The sequence below is a fragment of the Telmatherina bonti genome (assembly GCF_933228915.1).
Source record: "Telmatherina bonti genome assembly, chromosome: 16".
NCBI classification, from domain to species: Eukaryota; Metazoa; Chordata; class Actinopteri; order Atheriniformes; family Telmatherinidae; genus Telmatherina; species Telmatherina bonti.
The window spans coordinates 10601509-10624798 of NC_136614.1; the positions used below are offsets into that span (position 1 = coordinate 10601509).

General features: G+C 41.2%; 2 protein-coding genes across 3 annotated transcripts in view; both read left to right on the top strand.

The window, feature by feature from the left end:
* ttc13 (tetratricopeptide repeat domain 13) overlaps positions 1-19864 on the top strand; it is a gene marked incomplete at its 5' end in the record, with an annotated part of 28318 nt that extends 8454 nt beyond the window's left edge. Inside the window, 17 exons of one of the 2 annotated variants that reach the window (XM_079255935.1) lie at positions 447-563; positions 637-747; positions 3770-3852; positions 4013-4154; positions 6635-6809; positions 7732-7888; positions 8530-8660; positions 8748-8880; positions 10179-10271; positions 10366-10449; positions 10674-10758; positions 10890-10999; positions 13198-13333; positions 15640-15719; positions 15894-15972; positions 17901-17980; positions 18062-19864. In XM_079255935.1, coding sequence (XP_079112061.1) covers positions 447-563; positions 637-747; positions 3770-3852; positions 4013-4154; positions 6635-6809; positions 7732-7888; positions 8530-8660; positions 8748-8880; positions 10179-10271; positions 10366-10449; positions 10674-10758; positions 10890-10999; positions 13198-13333; positions 15640-15719; positions 15894-15972; positions 17901-17980; positions 18062-18176 — 1911 coding nt within the window. In that variant the 3' untranslated portion in view covers positions 18177-19864. The remainder of the gene's footprint in view (positions 1-446; positions 564-636; positions 748-3769; positions 3853-4012; positions 4155-6634; positions 6810-7731; positions 7889-8529; positions 8661-8747; positions 8881-10178; positions 10272-10365; positions 10450-10673; positions 10759-10889; positions 11000-13197; positions 13334-15639; positions 15720-15893; positions 15973-17900; positions 17981-18061) is intronic. The other variant, XM_079255936.1, reaches the window with a different exon arrangement.
* Positions 19865-23110: 3246 nt separating this feature from the next.
* Positions 23111-23290, top strand: part of selenol (selenoprotein L) — a 9687-nt gene continuing 9507 nt past the window's right edge. Inside the window, exon 1 of the mRNA XM_079254989.1 lies at positions 23111-23255. Coding sequence (XP_079111115.1) covers positions 23150-23255 — 106 coding nt within the window. The 5' untranslated portion in view covers positions 23111-23149. The remainder of the gene's footprint in view (positions 23256-23290) is intronic.

Below are 23290 nucleotides of genomic sequence, written 5' to 3' on the forward strand. Positions count from 1 at the left end.
AAAAAAAAGAGAAATAATAAAGGAAAATGTTCACACTGCACCAAGTTGACTTGTCTGCTGTGTTTCTGGCTTCTCAAAGGTTTCAGCTTGGAAAACTTTCCCAGTTTCACTCTGAGATGTCTTTTGTTTCCCATTTCCTCTCTGTGACCCTCCCACCACCTCAGTTGTGACAAACCAGACCCTGAAGTCAAGGAAAAATCATCACAGATCCATTTTCAGCCCTCTGAGACGCCCAGAATGTGGCTGTGCATCATTTAGTATGAACCCAGAGAGGTCTAACAGAGTCTGGATTCATGAATTTTATTTTGTTTTTTCTCTGTCGGATTATTCCAGATGAAACCTGTTGCTTTCTAGAAATACCGAGGCCTCTCAGGGAGGAAAAAAACTCCAGAAATAAAGAACATCCTCCCATCAATAACAACTGAAATGTGTGTGTCTGCCTTTAGATCCTGTCTCCTCTGGGTCGTATCAGCGAGGCTCTGAGTGATCTGACCAAAGCCATCCAGCTGCAGCCTTCAGCTCGCCTCTACAGACACAGAGGAACTCTGCTCTTCATTTCTGAGGTTCAAACTCCAAATGCGCTTGGTGTGTCTGTGTGTGTCCATGAGCTGAGCCCATGCCTCTCTTTCCATCCAGGATTATGTGGCCGCCATGGAGGACTTCCAGCGATCCTTAGAGCTGAAGAAGAACCAGCCAATCGCCATGCTGTATAAAGGCCTCACCTTTTTCCACAGAGGCATGCTCAAGGTGAGCCGCTCGGGTTTTTTTCTTACATTTGGAAGCAAATGCTTTGATGAACAGCTTCAGCTTGTTCCATCCTCCACCAGAAGCGCGACTTTGTTTTTGCTCTCGAGGCTTCAAGAACAAGAAAAAAAGATATTTTTTGCCTTTATGCACGATGAACCCGGTTATGTCGTATTAGACGAGCAACTTGGTTCGCAGCAGGGCGGGTTGTGCACACAGCTGCGTCGGTGTGTTTTAACCCACATGTTGTAGAAATGTTTGTACTTTCTCACCACCTCCATCAGCTGTTTCACCAAAACAATCCGTTTTACCTGCGTCAGGAAAAATGTGGAAGCAGCAACTTAATCACGCCCACCTCAAAGGTCCAGCCAATCACACGAAACTCCCCCACAAGAAAAAGTTCTGCAAGGCTGATGTGTCGAGAACCGTCTTCAATCACGTCCACGGAACAAAATGACGTCATTTTCTTCTCGGAGGATAATAAAGCGGCTTTATCTGCATTCCTTCCCTTCATCGGCCATGGTGCAGCACGTCCACAACAACCAGTGTGTTTTTATCAGTTTGCTGGTGTGTGTGTGTGTGTGTGTGTGTGTGTGTGTGTGTGTGTGTGTGTGTGTGTGTGTGTGTGTGTGTGTGTGTGCGTGGTGTTAAAGCAAAACAGGAGGAAAAAGCTGAGATAAATGTCACATAACTGGAGAACTGGACTGAAAATCAGTGGCAACGGGTCTGATGGAGGATGGGTCCAACTCCGACCATCCTGCAGCTTTTAGTGTAAAGACTTTTTCACAGGCAGCTGCAGAAGACGGAGAACCTTTTTGTTTTTTGTTTGAATCAAGTGTGTTGTAGCAGGGAAACACCAAAACCTGGAAGGTAGCCCTCAAGGCCAGGAGTTGGTGATTTGATTTGGACAAAGAGAAGAACCAAAGGCCGAAATATCCAAAGAGTTTTGGGAAGTCCTTCCAGAAATCTAGAGAACTGTTGTATAAGAATCCGATTCATTGTCATTGATCCAGCGTCCCAGTACAACAAGACTAATCCCAGTACAACAAGACTAATCCCAGTACAACAAGACAAATCCCAGTACAACAAGACCAATCCCAGTACAACAAGACCAATCCCAGTACAACAAGACTAATCCCAGTACAACAAGACCAATCCCAGTACAACAAGACTAATCCCAGTACAACAAGACCAATCCAAGTACAACAAGACTAATCCCAGTACAACAAGACTAATCCCAGTACAACAAGACCAATCCCAGTACAACAAGACTAATCCCAGTACAACAAGACTAATCCCAGTACAACAAGACCAATCCCAGTACAACAAGACTAATCCCAGTACAACAAGACCAATCCAAGTACAACAAGACTAATCCCAGTACAACAAAACTAATCCCAGTACAACAAGACCAATCCCAGTACAACAAGACCAATCCCAGTACAACAAGACCAATCCCAGTACAACAAGACTAATCCCAGTACAACAGGACTAATCCCAGTACAACAGGACCAATCCCAGTACAACAGGACCAATCCCAGTACAACAAGACCAATCCCAGTACAACAAGACCAATCCCAGTACAACAAGACCAATCCCAGTACAACAAGACTAATCCCAGTACAACAGGACTAATCCCAGTACAACAAGACCAATCCCAGTACAACAAGACCAATCCCAGTACAACAAGACGAATCCCAGTACAACAAGACCAATCCCAGTACAACAAGACTAATCCCAGTACAACAGGACTAATCCCAGTACAACAAGACCAATCCCAGTACAACAAGACTAATCCCAGTACAACAAGACGAATCCCAGTACAACAAGACTAATCCCAGTACAACAAGACCAATCCCAGTACAACAAGACCAATCCCAGTACAACAAGACCAATCCCAGTACAACAAGACCAATCCCAGTACAACAAGACGAATCCCAGTACAACAAGACGAATCCCAGTACAACCAATCCAAGAGTAGAACAAACAGCATACATATGACATAAACAGGACGAGGCCGACGGGATGGGACATTATGCTTTTGTCCTGATCTGATTCCGATTTCTTTGGGTGCCGATTAGATTTAAATTGCGATTCTCACAATTCTTCAATATTGCTGATTATTGTCGATTAAAAACTCGTCATTTTTCTTGATTTCAAAGAGGAAAAACCAACCCAGTAGCCAGACCGTCATTTTGCTGCTATAATGCCCAAGAAGACAAGTAAAAAGATCAATAAAAATCATAAAATTTTCAAAAATATTTATCATGGATTATTTTTATTTATTTGAAAAAAAAAATCTATTTTTAAAAAGAGAAAATAAGCGTTTTTAAAATTGTGAAGTAAAAGATCCCAACATTTGATTTTTCGTTTCCCACCCCTACAGAGCGGTGCAACATTACCAACCCCAGCTTTAAATGAGTTCAGAACAGGAAGTTACTGTTTTCCAAGTGTTTCCACCTCTTTTTTTCTGAAAGCTACTGACACACATCCAGAGGGAATCCCTGTATGGCGTTGACAGCTGACAGGGTGCTTCTCATGCCAGTTGTTATCTCTGTTATCAGTGTTTCATGGTGGTGGAGGGTGCCGCCCGGAGTCCATTTAGAAATTGAGTCAACATTTAACCATCTGCTTCTTATCAGTCACAAAGCAAATCCTCTTTGTGTCTATGTGTTTTTATATCTGCTCTGCATGAAAACCCTGATTTGTGGAAAGATTTATGAATTGCAGAAATGCAAATGTAATCGTCCTTGGTGAGAAAAAGTGGCGTAACTCACCAGATGAGCGTACTGCTCGGCCTGAACTCAGCAGTCATCCGCTGAATCTCTGCAGGACTTTGTACCAAGCTTCAAAGCTGCTTGTTTGAGCCGCACTTGTATTTTAACAACATGGGGATATTTTCACACCAGACGTTTTAGCTTTAGGTCTGTAAATGTCATCCTTTTTTATTTTTTTGACCTAATTTATGAAATGGTGAATCTGAGCTCCATTTTTCTGTCATCATGCTGTTGTTTTCCTTCATCAGGAAGCCATTGAGACGTTCAAAGAGGCGTTGAAGTTGAAGTCTGACTTTATAGATGCTTATAAGAGCCTTGGGCAAGCTTACAGGTACGAACACGTTGCAGTCTGCTTCATTTCAGCTCAGTTAACCCTCATCGTCACCTCTTTCTAACACACTTTTGGCGAATGGCATCTTGTTTAGACTTCAGGGGCCAAAGAATCCAACTGTTTACTTTTTGCCTCATTAAATGGTTGTTCATCTTTCCAGAGAGTTGGGTGACTTTGAAGCAGCGATGGAGAGCTTCCAGAAAGCCCTCATGCTGAACCAGAACCACATCCAGTCTCTGCAGCTCCGAGGCATGATGCTGTACCACCATGGCTCGTTGCAGGAAGCCATCGGCAACTTCAAGGTGGGAAAAGCCACAGTGGGAATAAAGCATCTTATGTCTATACTCACCAACATATTGCCTAAATATTCCAGATGTTTCATGAATTCCTGAAGTCTTAATGAAAGGTCTGAGACAGGCTTTGGTCAAACTAATACAGAGACAAAGGCTGTTTTTCCACCATGAACTTTCACCTCCATTCACATTGACCTGTTTTTAGGCACAAAGTGACCCCTGATTTTATAGTTCAGTACTCAAAGCACAATATCAGGATACAGTTAATGTCCATCCATCCATTTTCTTAAACACTTGGTCCAGTTCAGGGTTGCGGGAAGCTGGAGTCTATCCCAGCATCTCTCAGCTCCAACTATAGACTGTATATAAAGAGATGGACGTAGCCACTGTGACGTCACCCGTAGGTTTCTGAAGAGCTGAATTGGAGCTTGGTGGGCGGTTCCTACCGTCGCCATCTTGGCAGGGGCATGCGCGTCGTCTTGCCCGGAAAATACCAATCTGAACAAAGAGGTGGAGCTGAGAGGGGGGCTGTGAGCGTCATGGTGGATGATTGACATCAAGCGAACTCCGAGCTTTCTGTAGCTAAAAGCTAACCGAGCTAACCTGGAGATAACAGGAGCTAACCAGCTAACGGAGGTAAGCGGGCTAAAGCTAAGTCACGTTGTTAACCGTCTAAAAACCGCGGTTGTTCTACGTTCTTCTTACTTGAAGTGGGAGATTGGTACCTGTCAATCAAGAGGACACGCCCCTAAATATGCCGAACTTTAAGATTAAATGACTTTTAAATGGGCGAGTTAGAAAAAAATTCACTCCCTCCACAGTTGTCATGAAGGTAAACCTGACCTATTAAACCTGAAATGGATTTTTGAACCAGGCTGTAAACATGTTTATTTCTGCTGTGAAGTTGGTCTTTTTAACATGGGAGTCTATGGGGATTTGCTCTGTTTTACGGCCCCTAGTGGATGAAGGGGGAACTGCAGTTTTATGCACTACCGCATAGGCTTCACTTTTAACCGCCGTAGGCTGCCGCTTTGGTCCAACACAGAGACAAACAACCACATTCACCCCTAGGGAGAAATTAAAACAGTGGTGGCCAAACTGGAAGTGTTGGGGGTTTCCCTGCTTCAACACACCTGACTGACATCAGCCCTCGAGCTCCTGGGGGACCGGCGTTGCCCAGCCCTGATTTTAGAGTGACCAATTCACATAACAATTAATATGATAAAGAAAACTCAGACTAAACACTGAAAGTGCAACTTATATATTCCCTTTGAGGAGTTTCACCTCTTCCTGGTTTTATATTTTAGGCACCGTCTTCTCCGGAGCCACACATTTAACTGGCCCAGTTTGCTAAAACACCAGGTTTTTACTGCAGTCATGTTTCACTGCGGCTTCATTTCTCTGCAGCTGACATGGAGAACTGTTGCCTACAGTACACACAGTGTGCTCTTGTACGATATAAAACTGTCAAAACACCATAAAAAGCTTTTTTTTTCATATAAGATTGGAAGTTGTAGTTAGATAAAACTGGAGTGAGGATTGAGTTTATGCAGAGGTTGAATATTTCTGCCCAAAGCTGTAAATATGACAGAAAATATCTTCAAATCAGTCAGTTTTAGTCTTTTTTTAACCCGTCTGTCCAGCATCATGACAGCAGAATGATGGTCTGGCTGCCGAGTTGTGCTCAACATATTTACTCTTCCAAGAGGAACCTTTTATATAAAAATACACAGCTGGTCCCAGAAACATGTCAGGCCACCAGGAAAATGCCCAGTATGCCAGATGACCAGTCTGTCCTATGTATGGGGTTAAAAAGGACAGTTTTTGCCTGGAAACGCCTCGGGATCCCCCCCGCAGAGTTGGTAAATGTGGCTGGGGAGAGGGAAGTCTGGGCTTCCCTGCTTAGGCTGCTGCCCCCGCGACCCGACCCGGATAAGCGGCAGAAGATGGACGGACGACGATATAAAAAAACAACAACATGGCTACATCCAGAACAGAGCGTTAGGTCTCTGACATCCTGTCTGAGGCGTGTTTGACAGCTTGATGGAACGCCTTGTGGGCAAGGTGGGCTGGTTTAGCGGAAACCTTTGGAAACCTCTAATAATTCTCTTTTCTCCACTTTTTTCCAAGTTCTCGTCTTTTAAGGCATTTAACCAGAATAATAATAATCTACATTCATCTGGAACATACAGCTCAAATAAACTCTTCTTGGTAGTTACGAGCGTGTGCGAGTGATGCATGAACTATGCAAAGGGTCCATTGAGGATTTCAAACACCTGAATATTTCCCAACAAGTCATGTTTGTTTTTAGGATCTGCATCGATGATACGTCTTTGGTCTTAGATCGAACATAGAGCTTTTTTGTGCAGTTTCTGTTGGTTTTACAGGTTTTTTTTTTACATGGCCAGTTTGTAAAACCACTCAGACACCACAGATGAGCCCAGAAAGTCAGGAGTTTTTCATTTCCTTCTATGCTTCTCATCCTCCAGAGGTGTCTTCAGTTGGAGCCCTACAACGAGGTGTGTCAGTACATGAAGGGCTTGAGTCATGTGGCCATGGGGCAGTTCTACGAAGGCATCAAAGCTCAGACGAAAGTCATGCTGAACGACCCGCTGCTGGGACAAAAGGCCAGCTCCGAATACCTCAAAGTGAAATACCTCAGAGGTCGGTAAACCAATGTACACACACGGTGCAAAAACAAATATTTATCTCATGGTTGATGATAAGTGGATCGTAAAGCTGCAAAGTATTGAGATTTATTCTTTTTTATTTTTTTTTATTTTAAATAAATGTACAAGTGCCATGAAAGTGGTTTTATTTTATCTGTATTTTAATGTTCCACTTCAGTTTCTATCAAACATCTTCATTTAGTTTTTTAGCTCCAAGAAAACCTGTTTCCTGTTTGAGGCTGTGAGCCATTTTTGATCAAGAGACATTTTTACAGCAGATTTAAGGAAATTGTGTTGAAGAGAGATGAAGTTGGGGTTCAACAGGGACATATGGCAAATTATATTCTAATATTTTCAAGCTGTAATTATGAGATAATGTTTTGTTTTGCAGGATTATTGTGTCATTAAAAAGAAGATCCTACTAAAATAAGGGCTATGACTACATATTTACGTCCCAACTCAATTCCAATTTTGGGTGCCATTTCGATTTAAATTGCAATTATCATGATTCCCTAATATTGCTGATTTTTGTAGACTAAAAACAAAAAAAAATAAAGTACAAAATTTTTTTTAACTTGTCATTTTTCTTGATTTAAATCAGGAAAAAACAACACAAAAGCCAGATCATCATTCTGCTGCTATAATGTCCAAGAAGAAAAGTAAAAAGATTTTTTTTAAAAAAGACAAAAATTTAATTATGGATTGGTTTTTTTTTTCATTTAAAGAAATTATTTTTTAACAAAAAAAAATGTTCATAATTGTGAAGGAAAAAATCCAGATATTTGATTTTTCAATTTGATTTTTCCACCCCTAACTAATATATATCGGTAAAATGAGCATTTTTAAGAGGTTAGCATCCAAAACAGTTTCTTGAAAGCAAAAATTTCCAAAGTTATATTTTGTTTTTTTCCCTCCAGAATACTCTCGTTACTTGCACTCCCATCTGGACATCCCAGTAGCCGAGTACAATGTGGACCAGGACTTACCGGGGAACTTTAAGAACCACTGGGCCAAGAACCTGCCGTTCCTAATAGAAGACTATGAGGAGCAGCCTGGTCTGCAGCCGCATATCAAGTATGTTTGATCACAGCTCATAGACTCCTACCTCTATCTCCAATAAAACATCTTTGAAGGGGGTTCGCCTTTTTTTTTTTCTTCAAATTAAAGGAAAGATATGACAGAAAACTCTTTCTTAACATTGTAGCTTGGAAAAAATGCTTTAAAAAAAATCAGCTTTCCATCTCTTATCTCACCATTTAAGTTCAATGTCTGAAAATCCTGCAGATCCGCCTTGCAGAAACAACCACGGTATGATGAGAAACCACCGTCCAGTTTCTCCAGTTTGAGCCGTTGCATGTTTCTTCCACACAGGATCCAACTCTTGTCAGGGAGAAAAGCTCATGTTGATGTCCGCTGCATCGTATTTATCCTGATAAGCTTCCTGTGACGGCCTTTCTGTTAATCTGCTCATTATTTATCAAACTTAAGCTTCACAGGTTTTTTGTTAGACACACCCAGACTTCTTTAAATGTTTCCACTCTGAAAACAGAGATCCATCATCAAGACGTTCAGGGAGACACGGCGTCTCCCTGAACGTCTTGTGGTTGAAAGTTGACTCCACGTTTGTCGAACCACATGAAAGCACGTTTGAGAGCGCTGTAAAAACGCTCCATGGAAGCCGAAGCTAATCCTTCCTTTGTGTTTGTGTTCTGCAGAGACGTGTTGCCGCAGAACTTCGACAGCTACAGCACCGAAGTCCAGAAGCTGATCTGCACCGCAGATCATCTGGGAGCGCTGATGCAATACGATACCCCTGGTTTCCTCCCCAACAAAAGGATACACAGAGGTACTCCTGTTCAACGTCGTGCTTCCTAAATGACCTGTAAGTGTTAGAAAAATGTAAAAAAAAACAGCGTTGTTTGTGATTCTGCAGCCATGGGTTTAGCAACGCTGGAGGTGATGCAGGCCATGCATCGGACGTGGAGCAACTCAAAAGTTCGAGTGAATGGGAAGACCAGGCAAATGCAGTGGAGAGACATGTTTGACATAGCTGTCAAATGGAGGAGGTGAGGGACACGGCGTCAAATTCTCACAAAATCACTCCGAAAATATCCAATTTGGCTCGACCACATGAAAAGAAAGACTGTATCTTTCTGTCCAAGATTCTATTCTATTCTATTCTAGTCATTTAGCTTTTATCCAAAGCGACTTACATATGAGAGTGAGAACAACACAAGCAGGAAATCAAACAGTAGAGGACATCGTAGGAAGATGCTGATGGACTGTTTGTTGGACGCAGGTCCTTCCATGAAGTGCTTCAAGCTTTTTTTTTTTTGGTTTTTTTTTGGTTTTCTCCCTTCCCTCCCCACATTACCTATGTTAAAATACAAAGAAACAATAACATAATGTTTGTTACACAGAACTGGGCTAAGTTCTCCAACTTTCCCGACAAATGAAGCAAAGTGTGGAAGTGCTTCTTGAAGAGCTGAGTCTTCAGCTAAAAGAAAAATCAGTTGCAGCTGAAGAGCAGCTCTCTGTTATCTCATAAAGAGATGTGTGATGGTGGAATATAACCACCAGCTCTTCATGTTTCAGCAGAAATGCATAAAATCAGAAGATAGAAGCTGACAATCAGCTGTATTTCCTCTGGTTTGCAGCTTAAAAGTTGAACAATCCCCCATAAAACGTCCAATGAAGTCACTTAAAATGTTACCTTCCATACGTACGTAAATTTGCTCCACTCGTCCTGGTTTTACTTCTTCTGACTAAGTTACAGTTGTGCTCATATGTATTCATCCCCTTTCATTAAAGAAAAGGCTGAATTTACAACAGTCACTCAAATAACTGGAGACTTAAAAAAGGAACAAAAAATAAAAATTTGCAGAAATATAATTTAGTAATATAAGACAGTTTTTTCATTTAATTGAGTTGAAGAATAAAAAACAAACAAACAAACAAATGTGTCCTGGACAAATGAGAGACTTTTCTGTTGAACAGTGGGACAAAATACCTGTCAACAGGTGCAGAAGTCTGACTGAGAGGAACAGAAAACACCTGACTGGAGCGGAAACATTAAAGGATTCTTCAACTAAATATTAATTAATATGTAACAAATTATGTTGTTTGTTTACTTTTTAAAAAAATAATTCTATTGAACGAGAATTAGAAAATAATTTCATGATTTTCATAAAATTTGTATTTCTTATTACTTTAGTCAATTTCAGCTTATTTTACAGGCAGCTGTTTTTTTCTTCTTCAGTGAAAGGGGATGAATAAATATGAGAACAGCTGTAGACATTTTCCACCAGAGCCTTTGTTGGGTTTCAGCCTGAGCAGACTAAACTGGCTCCTCTTGCGTCCGTAGGATCGCAGATCCAGACCAGCCAGTTCTGTGGTTAGACCAGATGCCAGCGAGGAGCCTCAGTCGAGGCTTCAACAATCACATCAACCTGATCAGGTAAGGAGCTCTCCTGAAGGCCGACCCTCCAGGCAGCTTGACTCTCACGTAGCTGAAACATGGCAACACCAACCACCTTCTTTTATTCCCACAGGGGACAGATTATTAACATCAGATACTTGGCCTACTTTGACAACATCCTCGACTTCATCAAAGACAGAATACTGGTGTATCACGGGTAAATTACACCGACAGCCTGCTCAGATTTGCTGCACAGCACAACTTCTTTCACTTCCTTTTCTTACAGAAATCTGCCTTTCCTCACATTTTTAAAGATTGCATCACGTGTTGCACAACTCCGCTGAAAGCATTTCTGTTTGGTTTCCTGACAGTAAAGCAGATGAATGGAACTCTGTTTACTAGCAGCTTCCTTGACTAGCATGTTGTTATGTTCTGCATCAGGGCGTACAACCCCAGAGGGCTTCTGGAGGTCCGCCAAGCTCTGGAAAACGTGAATAAAGTAGAAGATCTGCTTCCTATAATGAAGGTAAGTAGAAAAGGAGGGAAATGTTGAGGTCATGCGGGGACTTCAGTTCTCAGGTTGGTTTCTGTGGTCTGGAGGTTCAGCAGTGAAATGCCAGAGTGGTTGGTTGTGTGTTTGTCTTTTATTTCCTGAAGCAGTTCAACAGTAAAACCAGAGATGGCTTCACGGTCAACTCCAAGGTGCAGAGTGTGAAGGATCCTGGGAAAGAATACGATGGTTTTACCATCACCATCACTGGAGACAGGTAACTGTGTGTGTGTGTGTGTGTGTGTGTGTGTTTTCCAACTCTTGATTCATTTAAAGAGGAGACACTTCTGGGGAAAGAGATAAACGATGAATGTCTCCATGAATCCTCCTCGTTCTGACAGTGTCTACGTTGTTTTCATGGTATTTCTACATATATGTTTATATATGTGTGGAAAACATCAACAATCATGCAGAAAGCTAAATAATTCTTGTTACCACCAGGGCTGCAAATTGTTTTTATTTTAAATGATAAAACAAGGAGACGAAATTGTGATTTTAAACAACCTTTTGCAAGAACTACGATGAGTATTTCAGTGGTTGGTGCAAAACAATGTAATGCATTTAACAGCGATTTTAAAAGTTGTTCAAATCCTTCTCAATTTAAATTGAAATAAAAAGTACATACTAAAACTGTATGAAAAAAACAAAAAAAAAGAGTATTTCATACCAGTGTTTTGTTCTAAGTGTTTGCCGTAGATGAAGCCATCCAGTTGGTTTACTTTGAAATGAGGATGGGGTCGGGTTTATCAGATTAATTCTTCTTCCTACTCCAATTTTCTTTTCTTTTTAACATGAAATGTACCACAATGGTTGTGTAGTAGCTGTTGTAACTCTGAAGTATATTTTCTCTTGTTGTTTTTTGGATTTGCCAATATATGATGGAAAAGAAAAGAGAATAAAAAATGTTGAAATGAAATGAAAAATACAAGAAAATTAGGTTGAGTTGAGCTAAATGTGGGTTAATTATTGGACAGAAATCTAGACAAAGATAAAGCCTGATTTCAGGTCTTTACTTTTATTTTAGAAATATTATATTTTATAGATTGATGATAAATAAACAATCATGGCTGCTTAAGAATAGAAATAAAACTAATTATTTTAGTCTGAGTCTGGGAAAAAAAATAGCCTTGAAAGATAATTTTTAAAGGAAAAGTTCTTCAAAGTAAAAAAAAAAAAGAAGTAACATTTAATTGCATATGTGAGTAAATAACAATGACACTTAAATTGATCATTTCTATAAGGGGTACCCAAGTCCAGTCCTGGAGATCTACCATCCTGCTGGTTTTAGGTGCAACCCTTCACCTGAATCAAATAAGTGTCTGGTTAGCAGGCCTCTGCAGAGCTGAATGACATGCAGGAGAGGAATTCAGCTGTTTGACTCAGCTGTGCTGGACAGGGGTTGCATATGAAGGTTGCAGGATGGTAGACCTCCAGGACTGGACTTGGGCACCCCTGATTTATCTGTTAATGTGGCGTGGTATTCCGTGGTCACACAAAAAAGAGAGATTCATCTGAAAAAGTCAGACTGGACCCATCTCCTAATAAAGCCTCCAGTCGTCCCATGAACGCAGCTCAGGTTTACTAAGTCCAGACTGATTCAGGAGTCCCGCTCCGTGCAGCACCGGGAACGTACCAAACCGGCATGAATGGATGAATGAAAAGTGGATGAAACGGAAAAAAAACTCGCCGTTCTTGTCATCAGCAGACCAGACGCTGCAGATGGATCTGCATGAAGAATGCAAAACAGATTTCCTGCAAAAACGCACCAAACCGCAGCTTAACATGCAAGTTTCCATGGTTACATCTACTCCGGCTTTAATGTTCCTACGGGTCTGGTCGCGTTGGTTCTGTGGGGTTTGGGTTTGGTAGACCCAGGTCTGTTTGCAGGGTGAATATATGTCCAGGGTCCAATTCCAGACCGCTACTCCTCCAGTGCACCTCCTCGTAACCACCTGCAGACTTTCGCCCAGTCCTGTTTTGCAGGGAAAGGGCGTCTCTTAGTGTGTGTCATCAAGCCAGGCTGTTCAGCTCCGTCCTATGAGGGCTGCAGCTGCATTCATAGACAGTTGGATCTATTTTATTTGAGTCTGAAGCGTTGATACATTGAAAAGCTGCAGGACTGCGGTCCTAGTGGGACCGAGTTGAATAGCTCTGCTGTGAACTGAGGCATTGAAAGCCATTTAGATGTTAGAGCATTGCTTCCACAACTGCTTGATCTCCAGGAGAAAGCTGGATTTGAGTCTGTGTTTAGGATAGTAGGATGCTTGTTTATGTACATATAAAACTGGTGAGTGGTAACCAGTGGTTGCTGAAGATGTAGAACTTAACAAACTGGGATTTAGATCAGCTACAATGCATGTTGGAACCAGCTGGAAACGGAGCTGACCTGTTTTATTCCCTCTGATGTTGTTTTAGGGTGGGAAACATGTTGTTCTCCGTGGAGACCCAGACAACAGAAGAGCGGACCCAGCAGTACCAGTCAGAGATAGAGTCCATCTATAAAGACCTCACAGCAAAAGGAAAGGCGTTAATGCTGTCCACCGAGCTGGGGGTAAGGCTGGCCTCCACAAGCTCTTTTTAAACGACACAACTCATGTAAAACCTGCAGAAGAAGTAGATCTGCTGCAGTAATTTCTGTTATCGATACATTATTCAGGTAAAAAAAGCAGATTTAGGTGCTTTTAATAATAAACATTTACCTAGAAAGAGATGATTAAACCTCCTGAGAGTGAGTTAAAATTGCAGGTTTATCTAAAACAATCCTTTCTTGATTTATTTCGACTGCTGGAAACTGAGTCACAGCTGCAGGACAGGAGGGAGAGCACGAAGGAGCGGAAAGATAAACAGAAAAGGCAAATGTATTTGCATAAGACCTTCTTGCACAAAAGAGAAAAATGGAAAAAAGCTGCAAATAAGATGTTTACATAGAGCAAGCAAAGAAAAAGCAGGACAGAACATGCACACAGAGCCTCTCTGTGGTGTTAACTGTGTGCAGCAATCTTCACATTTTATCATTTAAATTCCTTCCTTTCTTGAGTCTCCCTCGTTCTTTTTCCTGATATACCACATATCTTTCCATTCAACACTAAGATGTGTTTGTGAACTCTCTATAAATATCAGTTTCACAGATGGTCCGATTTGCAGGGTATTGCTCTTGTTTCTTTTTATCTTTAGTTCCAGAAACAAACAGACCTCAGAGGAATAATTTCAAAGCCGCTGAGAGCATTTTGCCTCATTTACTGCCAGCCAACCTTGACCTGGTTTCTCTTGCCCTACTCTCTTTGTTTTGTTACTTAATGCTTCCAGATAACCCAGCAATGTGCTTTTTATTATAAGAGCCAAACAGCGTGTTAAGTCTTCCCTGAAACAGATGCACAAACCACATGTGCATGTCGAAATTCTTTGTTACTCTGCGTCGTCTCCTGCAAACGTCTCTGCTTTCGCTCTGCAAACATAAACTGGAGCAGAAGATAGAATGAAGATTATTCAGTTAAATTCAGCTTTATTTGTACAGCGCCACTTCACAACAATGTTGTCACAGGACACGTTACATCCACATCATTTCAAGCCAATTCATACATATCCTATAATAGAAACCAACTGATTGCATCGAGTCATGACTTCCATCCAATCCTCCATCCTGAGCTGCATGCGGTGACAGTGGGAAGGAAAAAACTCCCCTTTAACAGGAAGAAAACCTCCAGCAGAACCCGGCTCAGGGAGGGCAGCCATCTGCCTCGACTGGTTGGGGTGGAGACGACAGGAAAGACAGATCAACATGTACAACTGCACTTATTCAGGAAGACCTGCGGAAAAAAGGAGAAATAAGTTACAGACGGCAATATTGCCATATATTTATACATTAATATGTCAGAGAAATAGAGTGAGGTACTTCTCATCGCATCAGGTAACATCCCCATTGCTACATAAGTAATGGTTGGCTAGACTACCCATAACTATAAGAGCAAAGAGCAGAACCTGGACAGTTGGGTCCCGTACATGCAGACTCCAACTCAGGAGATGCTCATATCCTAACTATAAGAATCATGGAAAAGGAAGGTTTTCAGCTCCATCTTAAAGGTGTGGAGGGAGTCTGCCTCCAGAACCCACGGTGGGAGCTGGTTCCATAAGAGAGGAGCCTGATAGCTAAAGGCCCTTCCTCCCATAGTACTCTTTGAGACTCTGGGAACCACCAGTAAACCTGCAGTCTGAGAGCCAAGTGCTCTATTTGGAATATATGGAACTATAAGATCTTTTATGTACAATGGAGCTTGGTCATGGAGAGCTTTATATGTGATGAGAAGAATTTTAAACTTTATCCTGGATTTAACAGAGAGCCAGTGTAGAGAGGCTAAAACTGGTGAAATATGATCTCTCCTGCTAGTCCTCATCAGAACCCTCGCTGCAGCATTGTGGATCAGATGGAGACTTTTCAGGGCATATTTGGGACAACCCATAAATAAGGAATTGCAGTAATCCAGGCTGGAAGTAATAAAGGCATGGACTCATTTTTCTGCATCTTTCTGAGACAAGATGCCCCTAATTTTTGCAATATTACGCAGCTGGAAGAAGGTGGTTCGAGAAACCTGTTTTAAATGTGAGCTAAAAGACAAGTCCTGGTCAAATGATTGCCATCCAGATGAATTATATAACTGGATAATTTTGTTCTAAGTTTTTCAGGCCCAAAGATAACGACCTCTGTCTTGTCTGAGTTTAAAAGGAGGAAATTCAGAGTCATCCAGGTCTTGATGTCTGTAAGACATCTTTGTCATCTAAGAAACTGATTGGTTTCATCTCATGTCTGAGGCAGCTTTCCTCCAGCCCAACAGAGGACTCTGATGATCTTTCTGCTTTCAGGATGCAGACGCAGTGTGCAACCTGATCCTCTCCTTGGTTTATTACTTCTGCAACCTCATGCCTCTCTCCAGAGGATCCAGGTAATTTCAGACAAACATGTTTAGTTAATAATGAGACTGAACGGAACTCGTTGTGTGTCCAGATGTGTGTTTTCCACCTGCAGAGGAGGTGTGCTGCTGCTGGAAGCATCTGTGCATGACTCTTGTGGTGATGTAGCTGTCTAAGCTGTGTCTCCTGGATCTGCTTCTCCTCAGTGTGGTGGCCTACTCGGTGGTGATGGGGGCGCTGATGGCCAGTGGGAAGGAGGTCATCGGTAAAATCCCAAAAGGAAAGGTGAATAAACACAAGGAAAGTTATTTTACACCTTGTAGAGCCATTTCTACTAACATTAAACTGACATAAAAGGTCCAGGATGTCTTAGTTTTTCATAGTTGTCTGTTTATTATAGATATGTGATAGATGAGCTCTCCTGTGGTTACCTTTAGTCGTTGTTTAAAGCTATACATGTGGCTAGCTCTTGGTTTTAGCACTTGGAGCTAATAGAAGCTAATAAAAATGCTGAAGTACTTCTGGAAACACAAAGAGCTCCTGTTCCCAGATGTTTCCAGATGATGCAACCAAACCCAAAGGGGTAAAATAAGCAGCACAGGTTGAGAAAATGATCAGATTTCTGTCGTTCATGTCGTCTGGTAAAGCTGTCAACACTTCCTTTGTTGCCTCTTAACCAAAGACTAAAGACAAAGCAGCCTTGTGTGTCATTGAATCTATGTCTTGCCTGTAACTGTTGGGACTTGATTTTAATACTGGCTGTCCAGCTGAAGCGTGTTTGCATCGTTACTGGATCAGAATATGCACATAAACATAAAACATAGACTCCAGACCAGTTCAGACACCAGGACTGCATTCAGATGTCTGAAATTTCCACCTTAGCTCTTTTAATCCCCCTAAAATCTCTTTGTTCCGCTAAACTGTACCTGTGGAAGTTTTTGACATGATTAAAATTCTCCTATGGCCTGAAAATAACTTTAACATGAGGACATCCTTTTCCTCATTCAGGCAGGTGAATATGTTCATCTGATTTACGGCTGGTCGCTTGGTCTGGAAACCAGCAGGAAACTGTTTCACGTTTTTCTTTACTTCAATGTTTCACATGTGGACTGACAGGAATGTAAACTGGAGCTTTGAGTCGTTGTAGTTTCCTCTGCTAAAGCACATTTTTCCTCTAAATGATGGGCAGAAGTATGTCTGGCAGGTAAACAGGTATAAAGATGTAATAAGTCAAAATAAAGCTGAAGCAGCAGAAACACAACATTGGCTGTTGGAAGCTGAAAATGCTGTGTTAAATGTACATCCCATCAACACATGTTTAATTCCCAGTAAACATGTCAGATGTTGCAGTTATAAACATTTTCTTATATTGAATCTAAAGGCAGAAACACGACTTTAAGAAGTGGGAGCAGTGGCATCAAAAGACTGGTTCAAATAACCACCAGAGGAGTGATTCACAGCTAATTAGGTTTATTGGGAACAGACCAGTAAGATGCCAGTTGGATAAAAAAGCATTCGTGAGACGCAGAGTTTCTCAGATGGAAAGACAGACAAACTGGGTGCAAAATAAGGGGATCAGTTTTAGAAAAATTCAGAGCAAAAGCCTGAAGATCTCGACATCTGGAGCATTATGTAGGAAGATTCAGAGAATCAGGAGGAGGTAAAAAGGTCAAGACTAAATGCTGGAGATCTTTGCTCTGACAGGCAGCAGTGCATTAAAAGCAGCCATGATTCGCTACTGGAAACCAGTGCATGGAAACAGGAAGACTTCCAGAAATCAATGCCTGAAGTCCACACATGCAGCTTAAAGCTCCATCATATGTGAAGAGGACGCCGTCTTCTCTGGACCGAAGCTTCGTGGAAATGTTCTGAGACTGAATGGAAACATGAGGAAATGTGGAACTGTGTCTGGAACGGCGTGGACGGCGTGTCCTGCAGCATCCAGCTTGTTTTCGGTGGGCTTAAGTCGTGCTTATGGCCTGGACGTCCACAGCAACATCTGCTCCCATCCGATGGTGTTTCAGGGAAGACGTTGCATGTTTCGGGAGACAGCGCGGAACCACATCCTGCATTTAAGCAGCTTCGCATCTTTTCTGGAGCTTTTTGTTTATTCTTGGAAAACCTTTGTTGAACTTTCTTTTCGTATCAAATCAATGCTTTTCTGTCTCATTCTGTCCTCTTAAACCTGCTGTGCTTGTGTGTCATCGTTTCAGCTGGTGGACTTTGAGGCCATGACTGCACCCAGTCCAGACAGCTTCAGTAAAACAGCAAAGAGCTGGATGAGTCTGAAGAGGTGCGAAGCCAAAACATCTGCTTCCATTGGGATTCTGCTGTTTTACAGACTCTAATCTGCCTCCTCCGTTTCCTTCCACAGTTTACCAAGTTGGTACCAGAGTCTTCCATCCGTAGCCGAGACCTTCCCGTCCATCAGAGCGATGATAGAGGTCCTCAACACAGACTCGTCTTCACATTGTCCTAAGAAGTCTTAACAGAACGTCCCCACTAAAGAGAAGTTTGTGGATGAAAGTCTTAAAAGTGGAGCGTCTGTGGAAGCCAGAACAAAGCGATGATCTTCTTCTACAACCCAAACAACAGTCCAGTCTTTTAGAAATTACGCTTTTCTTCGGTTTGCTCTTATTTCATGTCCACATTCGGCTTTGATCTCTGTTGCTTTGCCACCGCTCCTCTCTGGAGGTGTTGGCGGCGTGACGGAGGACGCTGAAGCCGGGATGTTGGGCTTTTGTTTGGGGTGTAGAAGCGATTCTGTCCACCTTCGCTCTTCTTCTGCTTCATAGGCCTCACACTGAAAATGCCCCAAAAAGCACAAAACCCACCTGCCCACGCCTGTCAGCATGGCGTTGTTGCACAGTCTGAATGAACCTGTCGCCTAACGTGGAATAGAACAAAGTTTATCGCTCAGCGCCACGTTTGTCTGAATGATTTGATGTTAAAGATTGTAAAAGGCACTTTAAACAACCCAAACACAGAAACTCAGTCTGACTGCAGGAAATGGGACACTTAGAGACACTTCAGGGTTATTAAATTTCACTCGGGACACTTTAACTAGTCCCATTTCTTTTTGTCAGGTGTTGAACGCTGGTTTTTGTTGTTACCTGTTACATGTTGCCATTAAACGTCACAACAGCATCAGTCAGATTTTAGTCAAAACGGTTCATTAGCAAATATTCCAACTTCAGAAATGTGAAAAATCCTTGTTTTTATTTGTTTTAAATCTCTAAGAAATAACTTTAATCTGTTTCTAAAGTTTTTTATTTCCAAGCAGAATGAGAAGTTTTAGGGAATGATGTTGAATCTTTTCAGTTTTTAGACATTTTCTTCTACTTTTCCCATTTTCAAAGAGCAGAAAAAAACATTCAGACAAGAGGAATCTTCAGCTTTACGTTTGGCATCAAAAGCTACAATGTGAGTTTAAAAGCTCTGCAGAGTTAGATTTTCTGTTTTATAAACTCTCAGATACCTGCTGAAAAAATTACAAGTATAATTCTTTGATCGTCCTCGAACGTCTCGGACTGCTGGGCCTTGAAGTTTCATTCTAGACGTGGAAAACACACCCCATGCTGTCACTTCCTTTTAGCCATCGAGATCTCTGACATTTCTTTTGTCGCTCATCTTCTGTCTCATGAATCAAACTGTGTGGACGCTGTTCCTAACGACACCTGAGAGCAATCGTTCAGAGGTGCAGATCACGTCTTTTCAGACCTCTTTCCTTTTTCTTTTTTTTTTCCATGAAACTGAACCTTTTTGAAAAATTGCTTAAATTTGAGACATTCAGCCTTTTTAATTCCTCCAGACGAGTCAGAGATAGATTTGATCAAAGTCTGTATTATTTGCTTATATAAGCTGGATATGATGCAGACAAGCAGTGCTGAATGAAAGCTGAAACGTATTAAAGCACAAGAAAACATTGAAAGTATCCCATGACTTAAGATCACTAACAACTCCGTCATCCTGCAGCAGTGTCTGCTTGAATGTCTACTTTCCTGATTTTTGTCCTTTAAATACAAAATTTCTAATTAATGCCAACGTCATCCCTAATTTATTTCCTGTATTGTCATTTTTAGTCAGAATCCTCATTTCTTTATTCTTGCTGGGTCATAAAGTGCTTCTTTGGGCTTCAGTGAGGAATGCACGGGAATCTTCCATCATAAAACTTGAAGGAGGGACTTTTTCTATTGAATGTTCAACAGTCAATAAACTGGGCGACAGTTTCAACTGGTTCTACTGGTAGTTTTTTCCAGGTTTATTAATAGAAACCCATTTTAACATGCACACTTTCTGTTTTTATGACATCTCTGCATCAGTTTTTAGAGGTATTTTAATTATGAGGTTTGTCTATCATTGTATAATGATATATAATCTGTCTTTTCAGGTCATAAAGTTATGTTAATACAACCTCAAATGAACAAATATGAGTCGTGGCCTCCGAGGTGCCCATTATCAGAAATTAATGGACGATGCTACACATCGGATGGTTCCCTCTGTGAAGTCCATTAATTTCTGATAATGGACTCCTCGGAGGGCATTATGCCATGGTCACTCACAAAGGAAACAATATAAGATCAATTACTAATGTTGTTTTTACTGTTACAATAATGTTTTTAACAAGAAGCAGCGGACCGGACTATTTAATGTCTCTTGTTGTGATTTTGCCAAGGTAACCACCATTGGCAGCACCTGCAACGCGTTCGGCAGCAACAAATTGCAACAAATCTAGATGATGGTGAAATATGATAGTGTTGCGGGATGTGTGTGACTGTGTGGTCCACGCATCCATTATCACTTTTTAACTGACACCCTGCAACCAATCAGAATGGAGTACTCACCCAGACCATGGTATAGGTGGTCTTAACCATGTGCACGCTTAGACTCAACTATTCCTGCAGTTTCCGAACAGCTGCTGCTGAAACTGAAACGCCGTCTGATAAAAGCTAAAGAAATTTACATGAAAAAAACCTATTTCCACTGACATGAACATAAATGAACTTTCAGGCACAAAAAACTGATTTGTTGCATGATACCCATCTTTCTGTCTACATTTTCACTTTTCTCTCATCCAGAGGTGTCCAAATCCAGTCCTCCACATCTGCTGCGCTGCAACTTTTAGATGTGTTCTTCTCCAACAGACCTGAAACAAATGGCTGAATTCCCTCATGCGGGTGTCAATCAGCTCTGCAGACATTCAGGTGTGTCGGAGAAGGGGACTCGTGGACCGGACTTGGGCACTCTTGCTCAACTCCATCTTCATCTCTCAACCAAACATGCAAACCAGATAATTTAGAATCTAATCAGAGTATCAGCTGATGTGAATCTGTGATATCCCAGATCAAATAAAATATAGCAAATGCATTTCAGGTCATGTCATTTTGATTTCCATCTCTTCTCTCACCCTCCATTCTGCCTCCATACCTTCTAACTTCACTCCATCATACTCTACAGGGATCCGTAATTGTGGTATCCTGCAGGTTTTTGAAGTGTCCCTGCTGTAACTCACCTGACTCAGACCAGTTTTTCACAAGTCTGATAATTACCCCGCTGATTTAAGTCAGGTGTGTTGCAGCAGGCACACTTTAAAAACCTGGAGGACATCGAGGACTCCCTGCCCACCACGCCACTGCCCATCCTCTGAATCAGGGTTATTAATTAGGTCCTGCGAGAGCTGCAGTCTAGCAGGTTTTCACAGTTTACCTGCACCAACACAGTTGACAATAATGAGCCATTGTGCAGAACTTGTTAATGGTGTCAGCCCTAATAAAATCCCAAATTTATTTGGTAAACAGGCTTTTTATTTATGCATTTATTTATTGTATTGAGTTAGTTACTTCGTACAATGATCTGGTACCCCAGTGAACTTACTCTGGGACCTGTAGGCATTGGGATCCCCAGTTTGGGAAAAGTTGGTGGACGTAACTCAGTGAAAACATCTGTTGAAGGTGAAGATTAAATTGTTTTGCTCCTTTTTAAAAGGACAAGACTTGAGAGAACATCCATAATCATTGCTTTAGAAATTAGTCTAAAATAAGTTATTTTCTGTGTAATTTTGCTCTTTTATTACCATAGCTCCCTAGAGGTCGTGATGTGGCAAGTGACACCTCTACATCCTAATTCATAAAAGCAGAATTAAAACCGACTTTACTTTGTTTTATTACAACAATAAAGTCTTGCCAGTGTAGCTCTCACAGATCACCACTAGATTTCGCACAGTGTAAATGTCACATGACTGTGTCGTGTGGTGTGGGTACGTTGACCATAGACATCACATAAACAGAGACACCGCATTGCATCACGGTGCTGATAGAGTTGACGTCTCATCACGCCGCCATCTTGGATGGGTCTCCCATGCGCCTCCATTGTATTTATTTGTAAGGTGTAGGCCCAACCACAACAATAACTTTATCAATTTTTGCCTGATTTTGCTCAAAGTTTGGATTGTTACAAAGGGCACATATATTGTTATGATACAGATCAGTGTAAAACATTAAAACGACATGCTTTTGTGCTAAAATATTTTTTATAATGCTATTTAACTAAGACATAAGGTAGCTACTATATAAATTAGTGTATGTATGAATTTGATTCTAACATATTTGATTGTTTATTGATGCATTTGGACTTATCTATTTTTATCTGGTCAAATAAATTATTCAACCTTGTGAAATGTAATTCCACACTATCTGCTTTCAATATTTTGCTCATTATTGCAACCGTATGCTGAACAAAATACGGGAATAGTTGCTTGTTTTCTATTGACTACAGTTGACTCTTTCTTTTATTTACATTTATTAATATATCAACATGGAGATACAGTTGTTCAAAATCTGAAATTAAAGTATAGCATCAAAAGCGCAATTCAAAAGTTACCCAGAAAAACACTCAAAGAACGTAAACCTCCGCCAAGGCCTTTAAAAAGTTCCTGGATCCAAACGATGATCTAGATCACCACCAAAATTAAATCAGGTCTTCTTTTATATGTTTCTAACAAGTCCTGAAAATTTCATGAAAATCCTTCCATAACATTTTAAGTTATCTTGAACACAGACAGACAAACAACTAAAGAAGGTAAAACCATAACCTCCTTGGCAGGTAATTAGGCTACCATGTAAAACTCTTATTGTGAAACAATATATTTTTCCATAAACACCTCATAGGAGTAAAATTGATCATTTACATTTAGTAGATTATTCACTGTGTTAACATTATCTATAATCCAATTATGTAGGAAAGTGTACTGTTTGTGTGTAATATATACGCGTTGTTCCACAGAAAACAGTTTTGTGGGGAAACTATGTTGACTCTGCAGCAAGACTCGAAAGCAGAGACCCATCCAATATGGCGGCCATCCAGCGCACGAGGCGTCTCTGTCTATATTAGTCTATGATGTTGACTGGTTGTCGGTAAACTTTCGCGCAGTTGTCAGTCAGGTTTGCTGCGACAACAGGTGGCGATGGCCGAAGATGTGGCTGTTCCAGCGGAGACTTTGACAACCAGTCTGACGCTGCTGGTGAATTTAAGCAAAATTCTGCTTCAGAATGCTAAACAGGAAGCGGAAGGTACGCCGGACATCATGGAAAATGGTTACATTTTA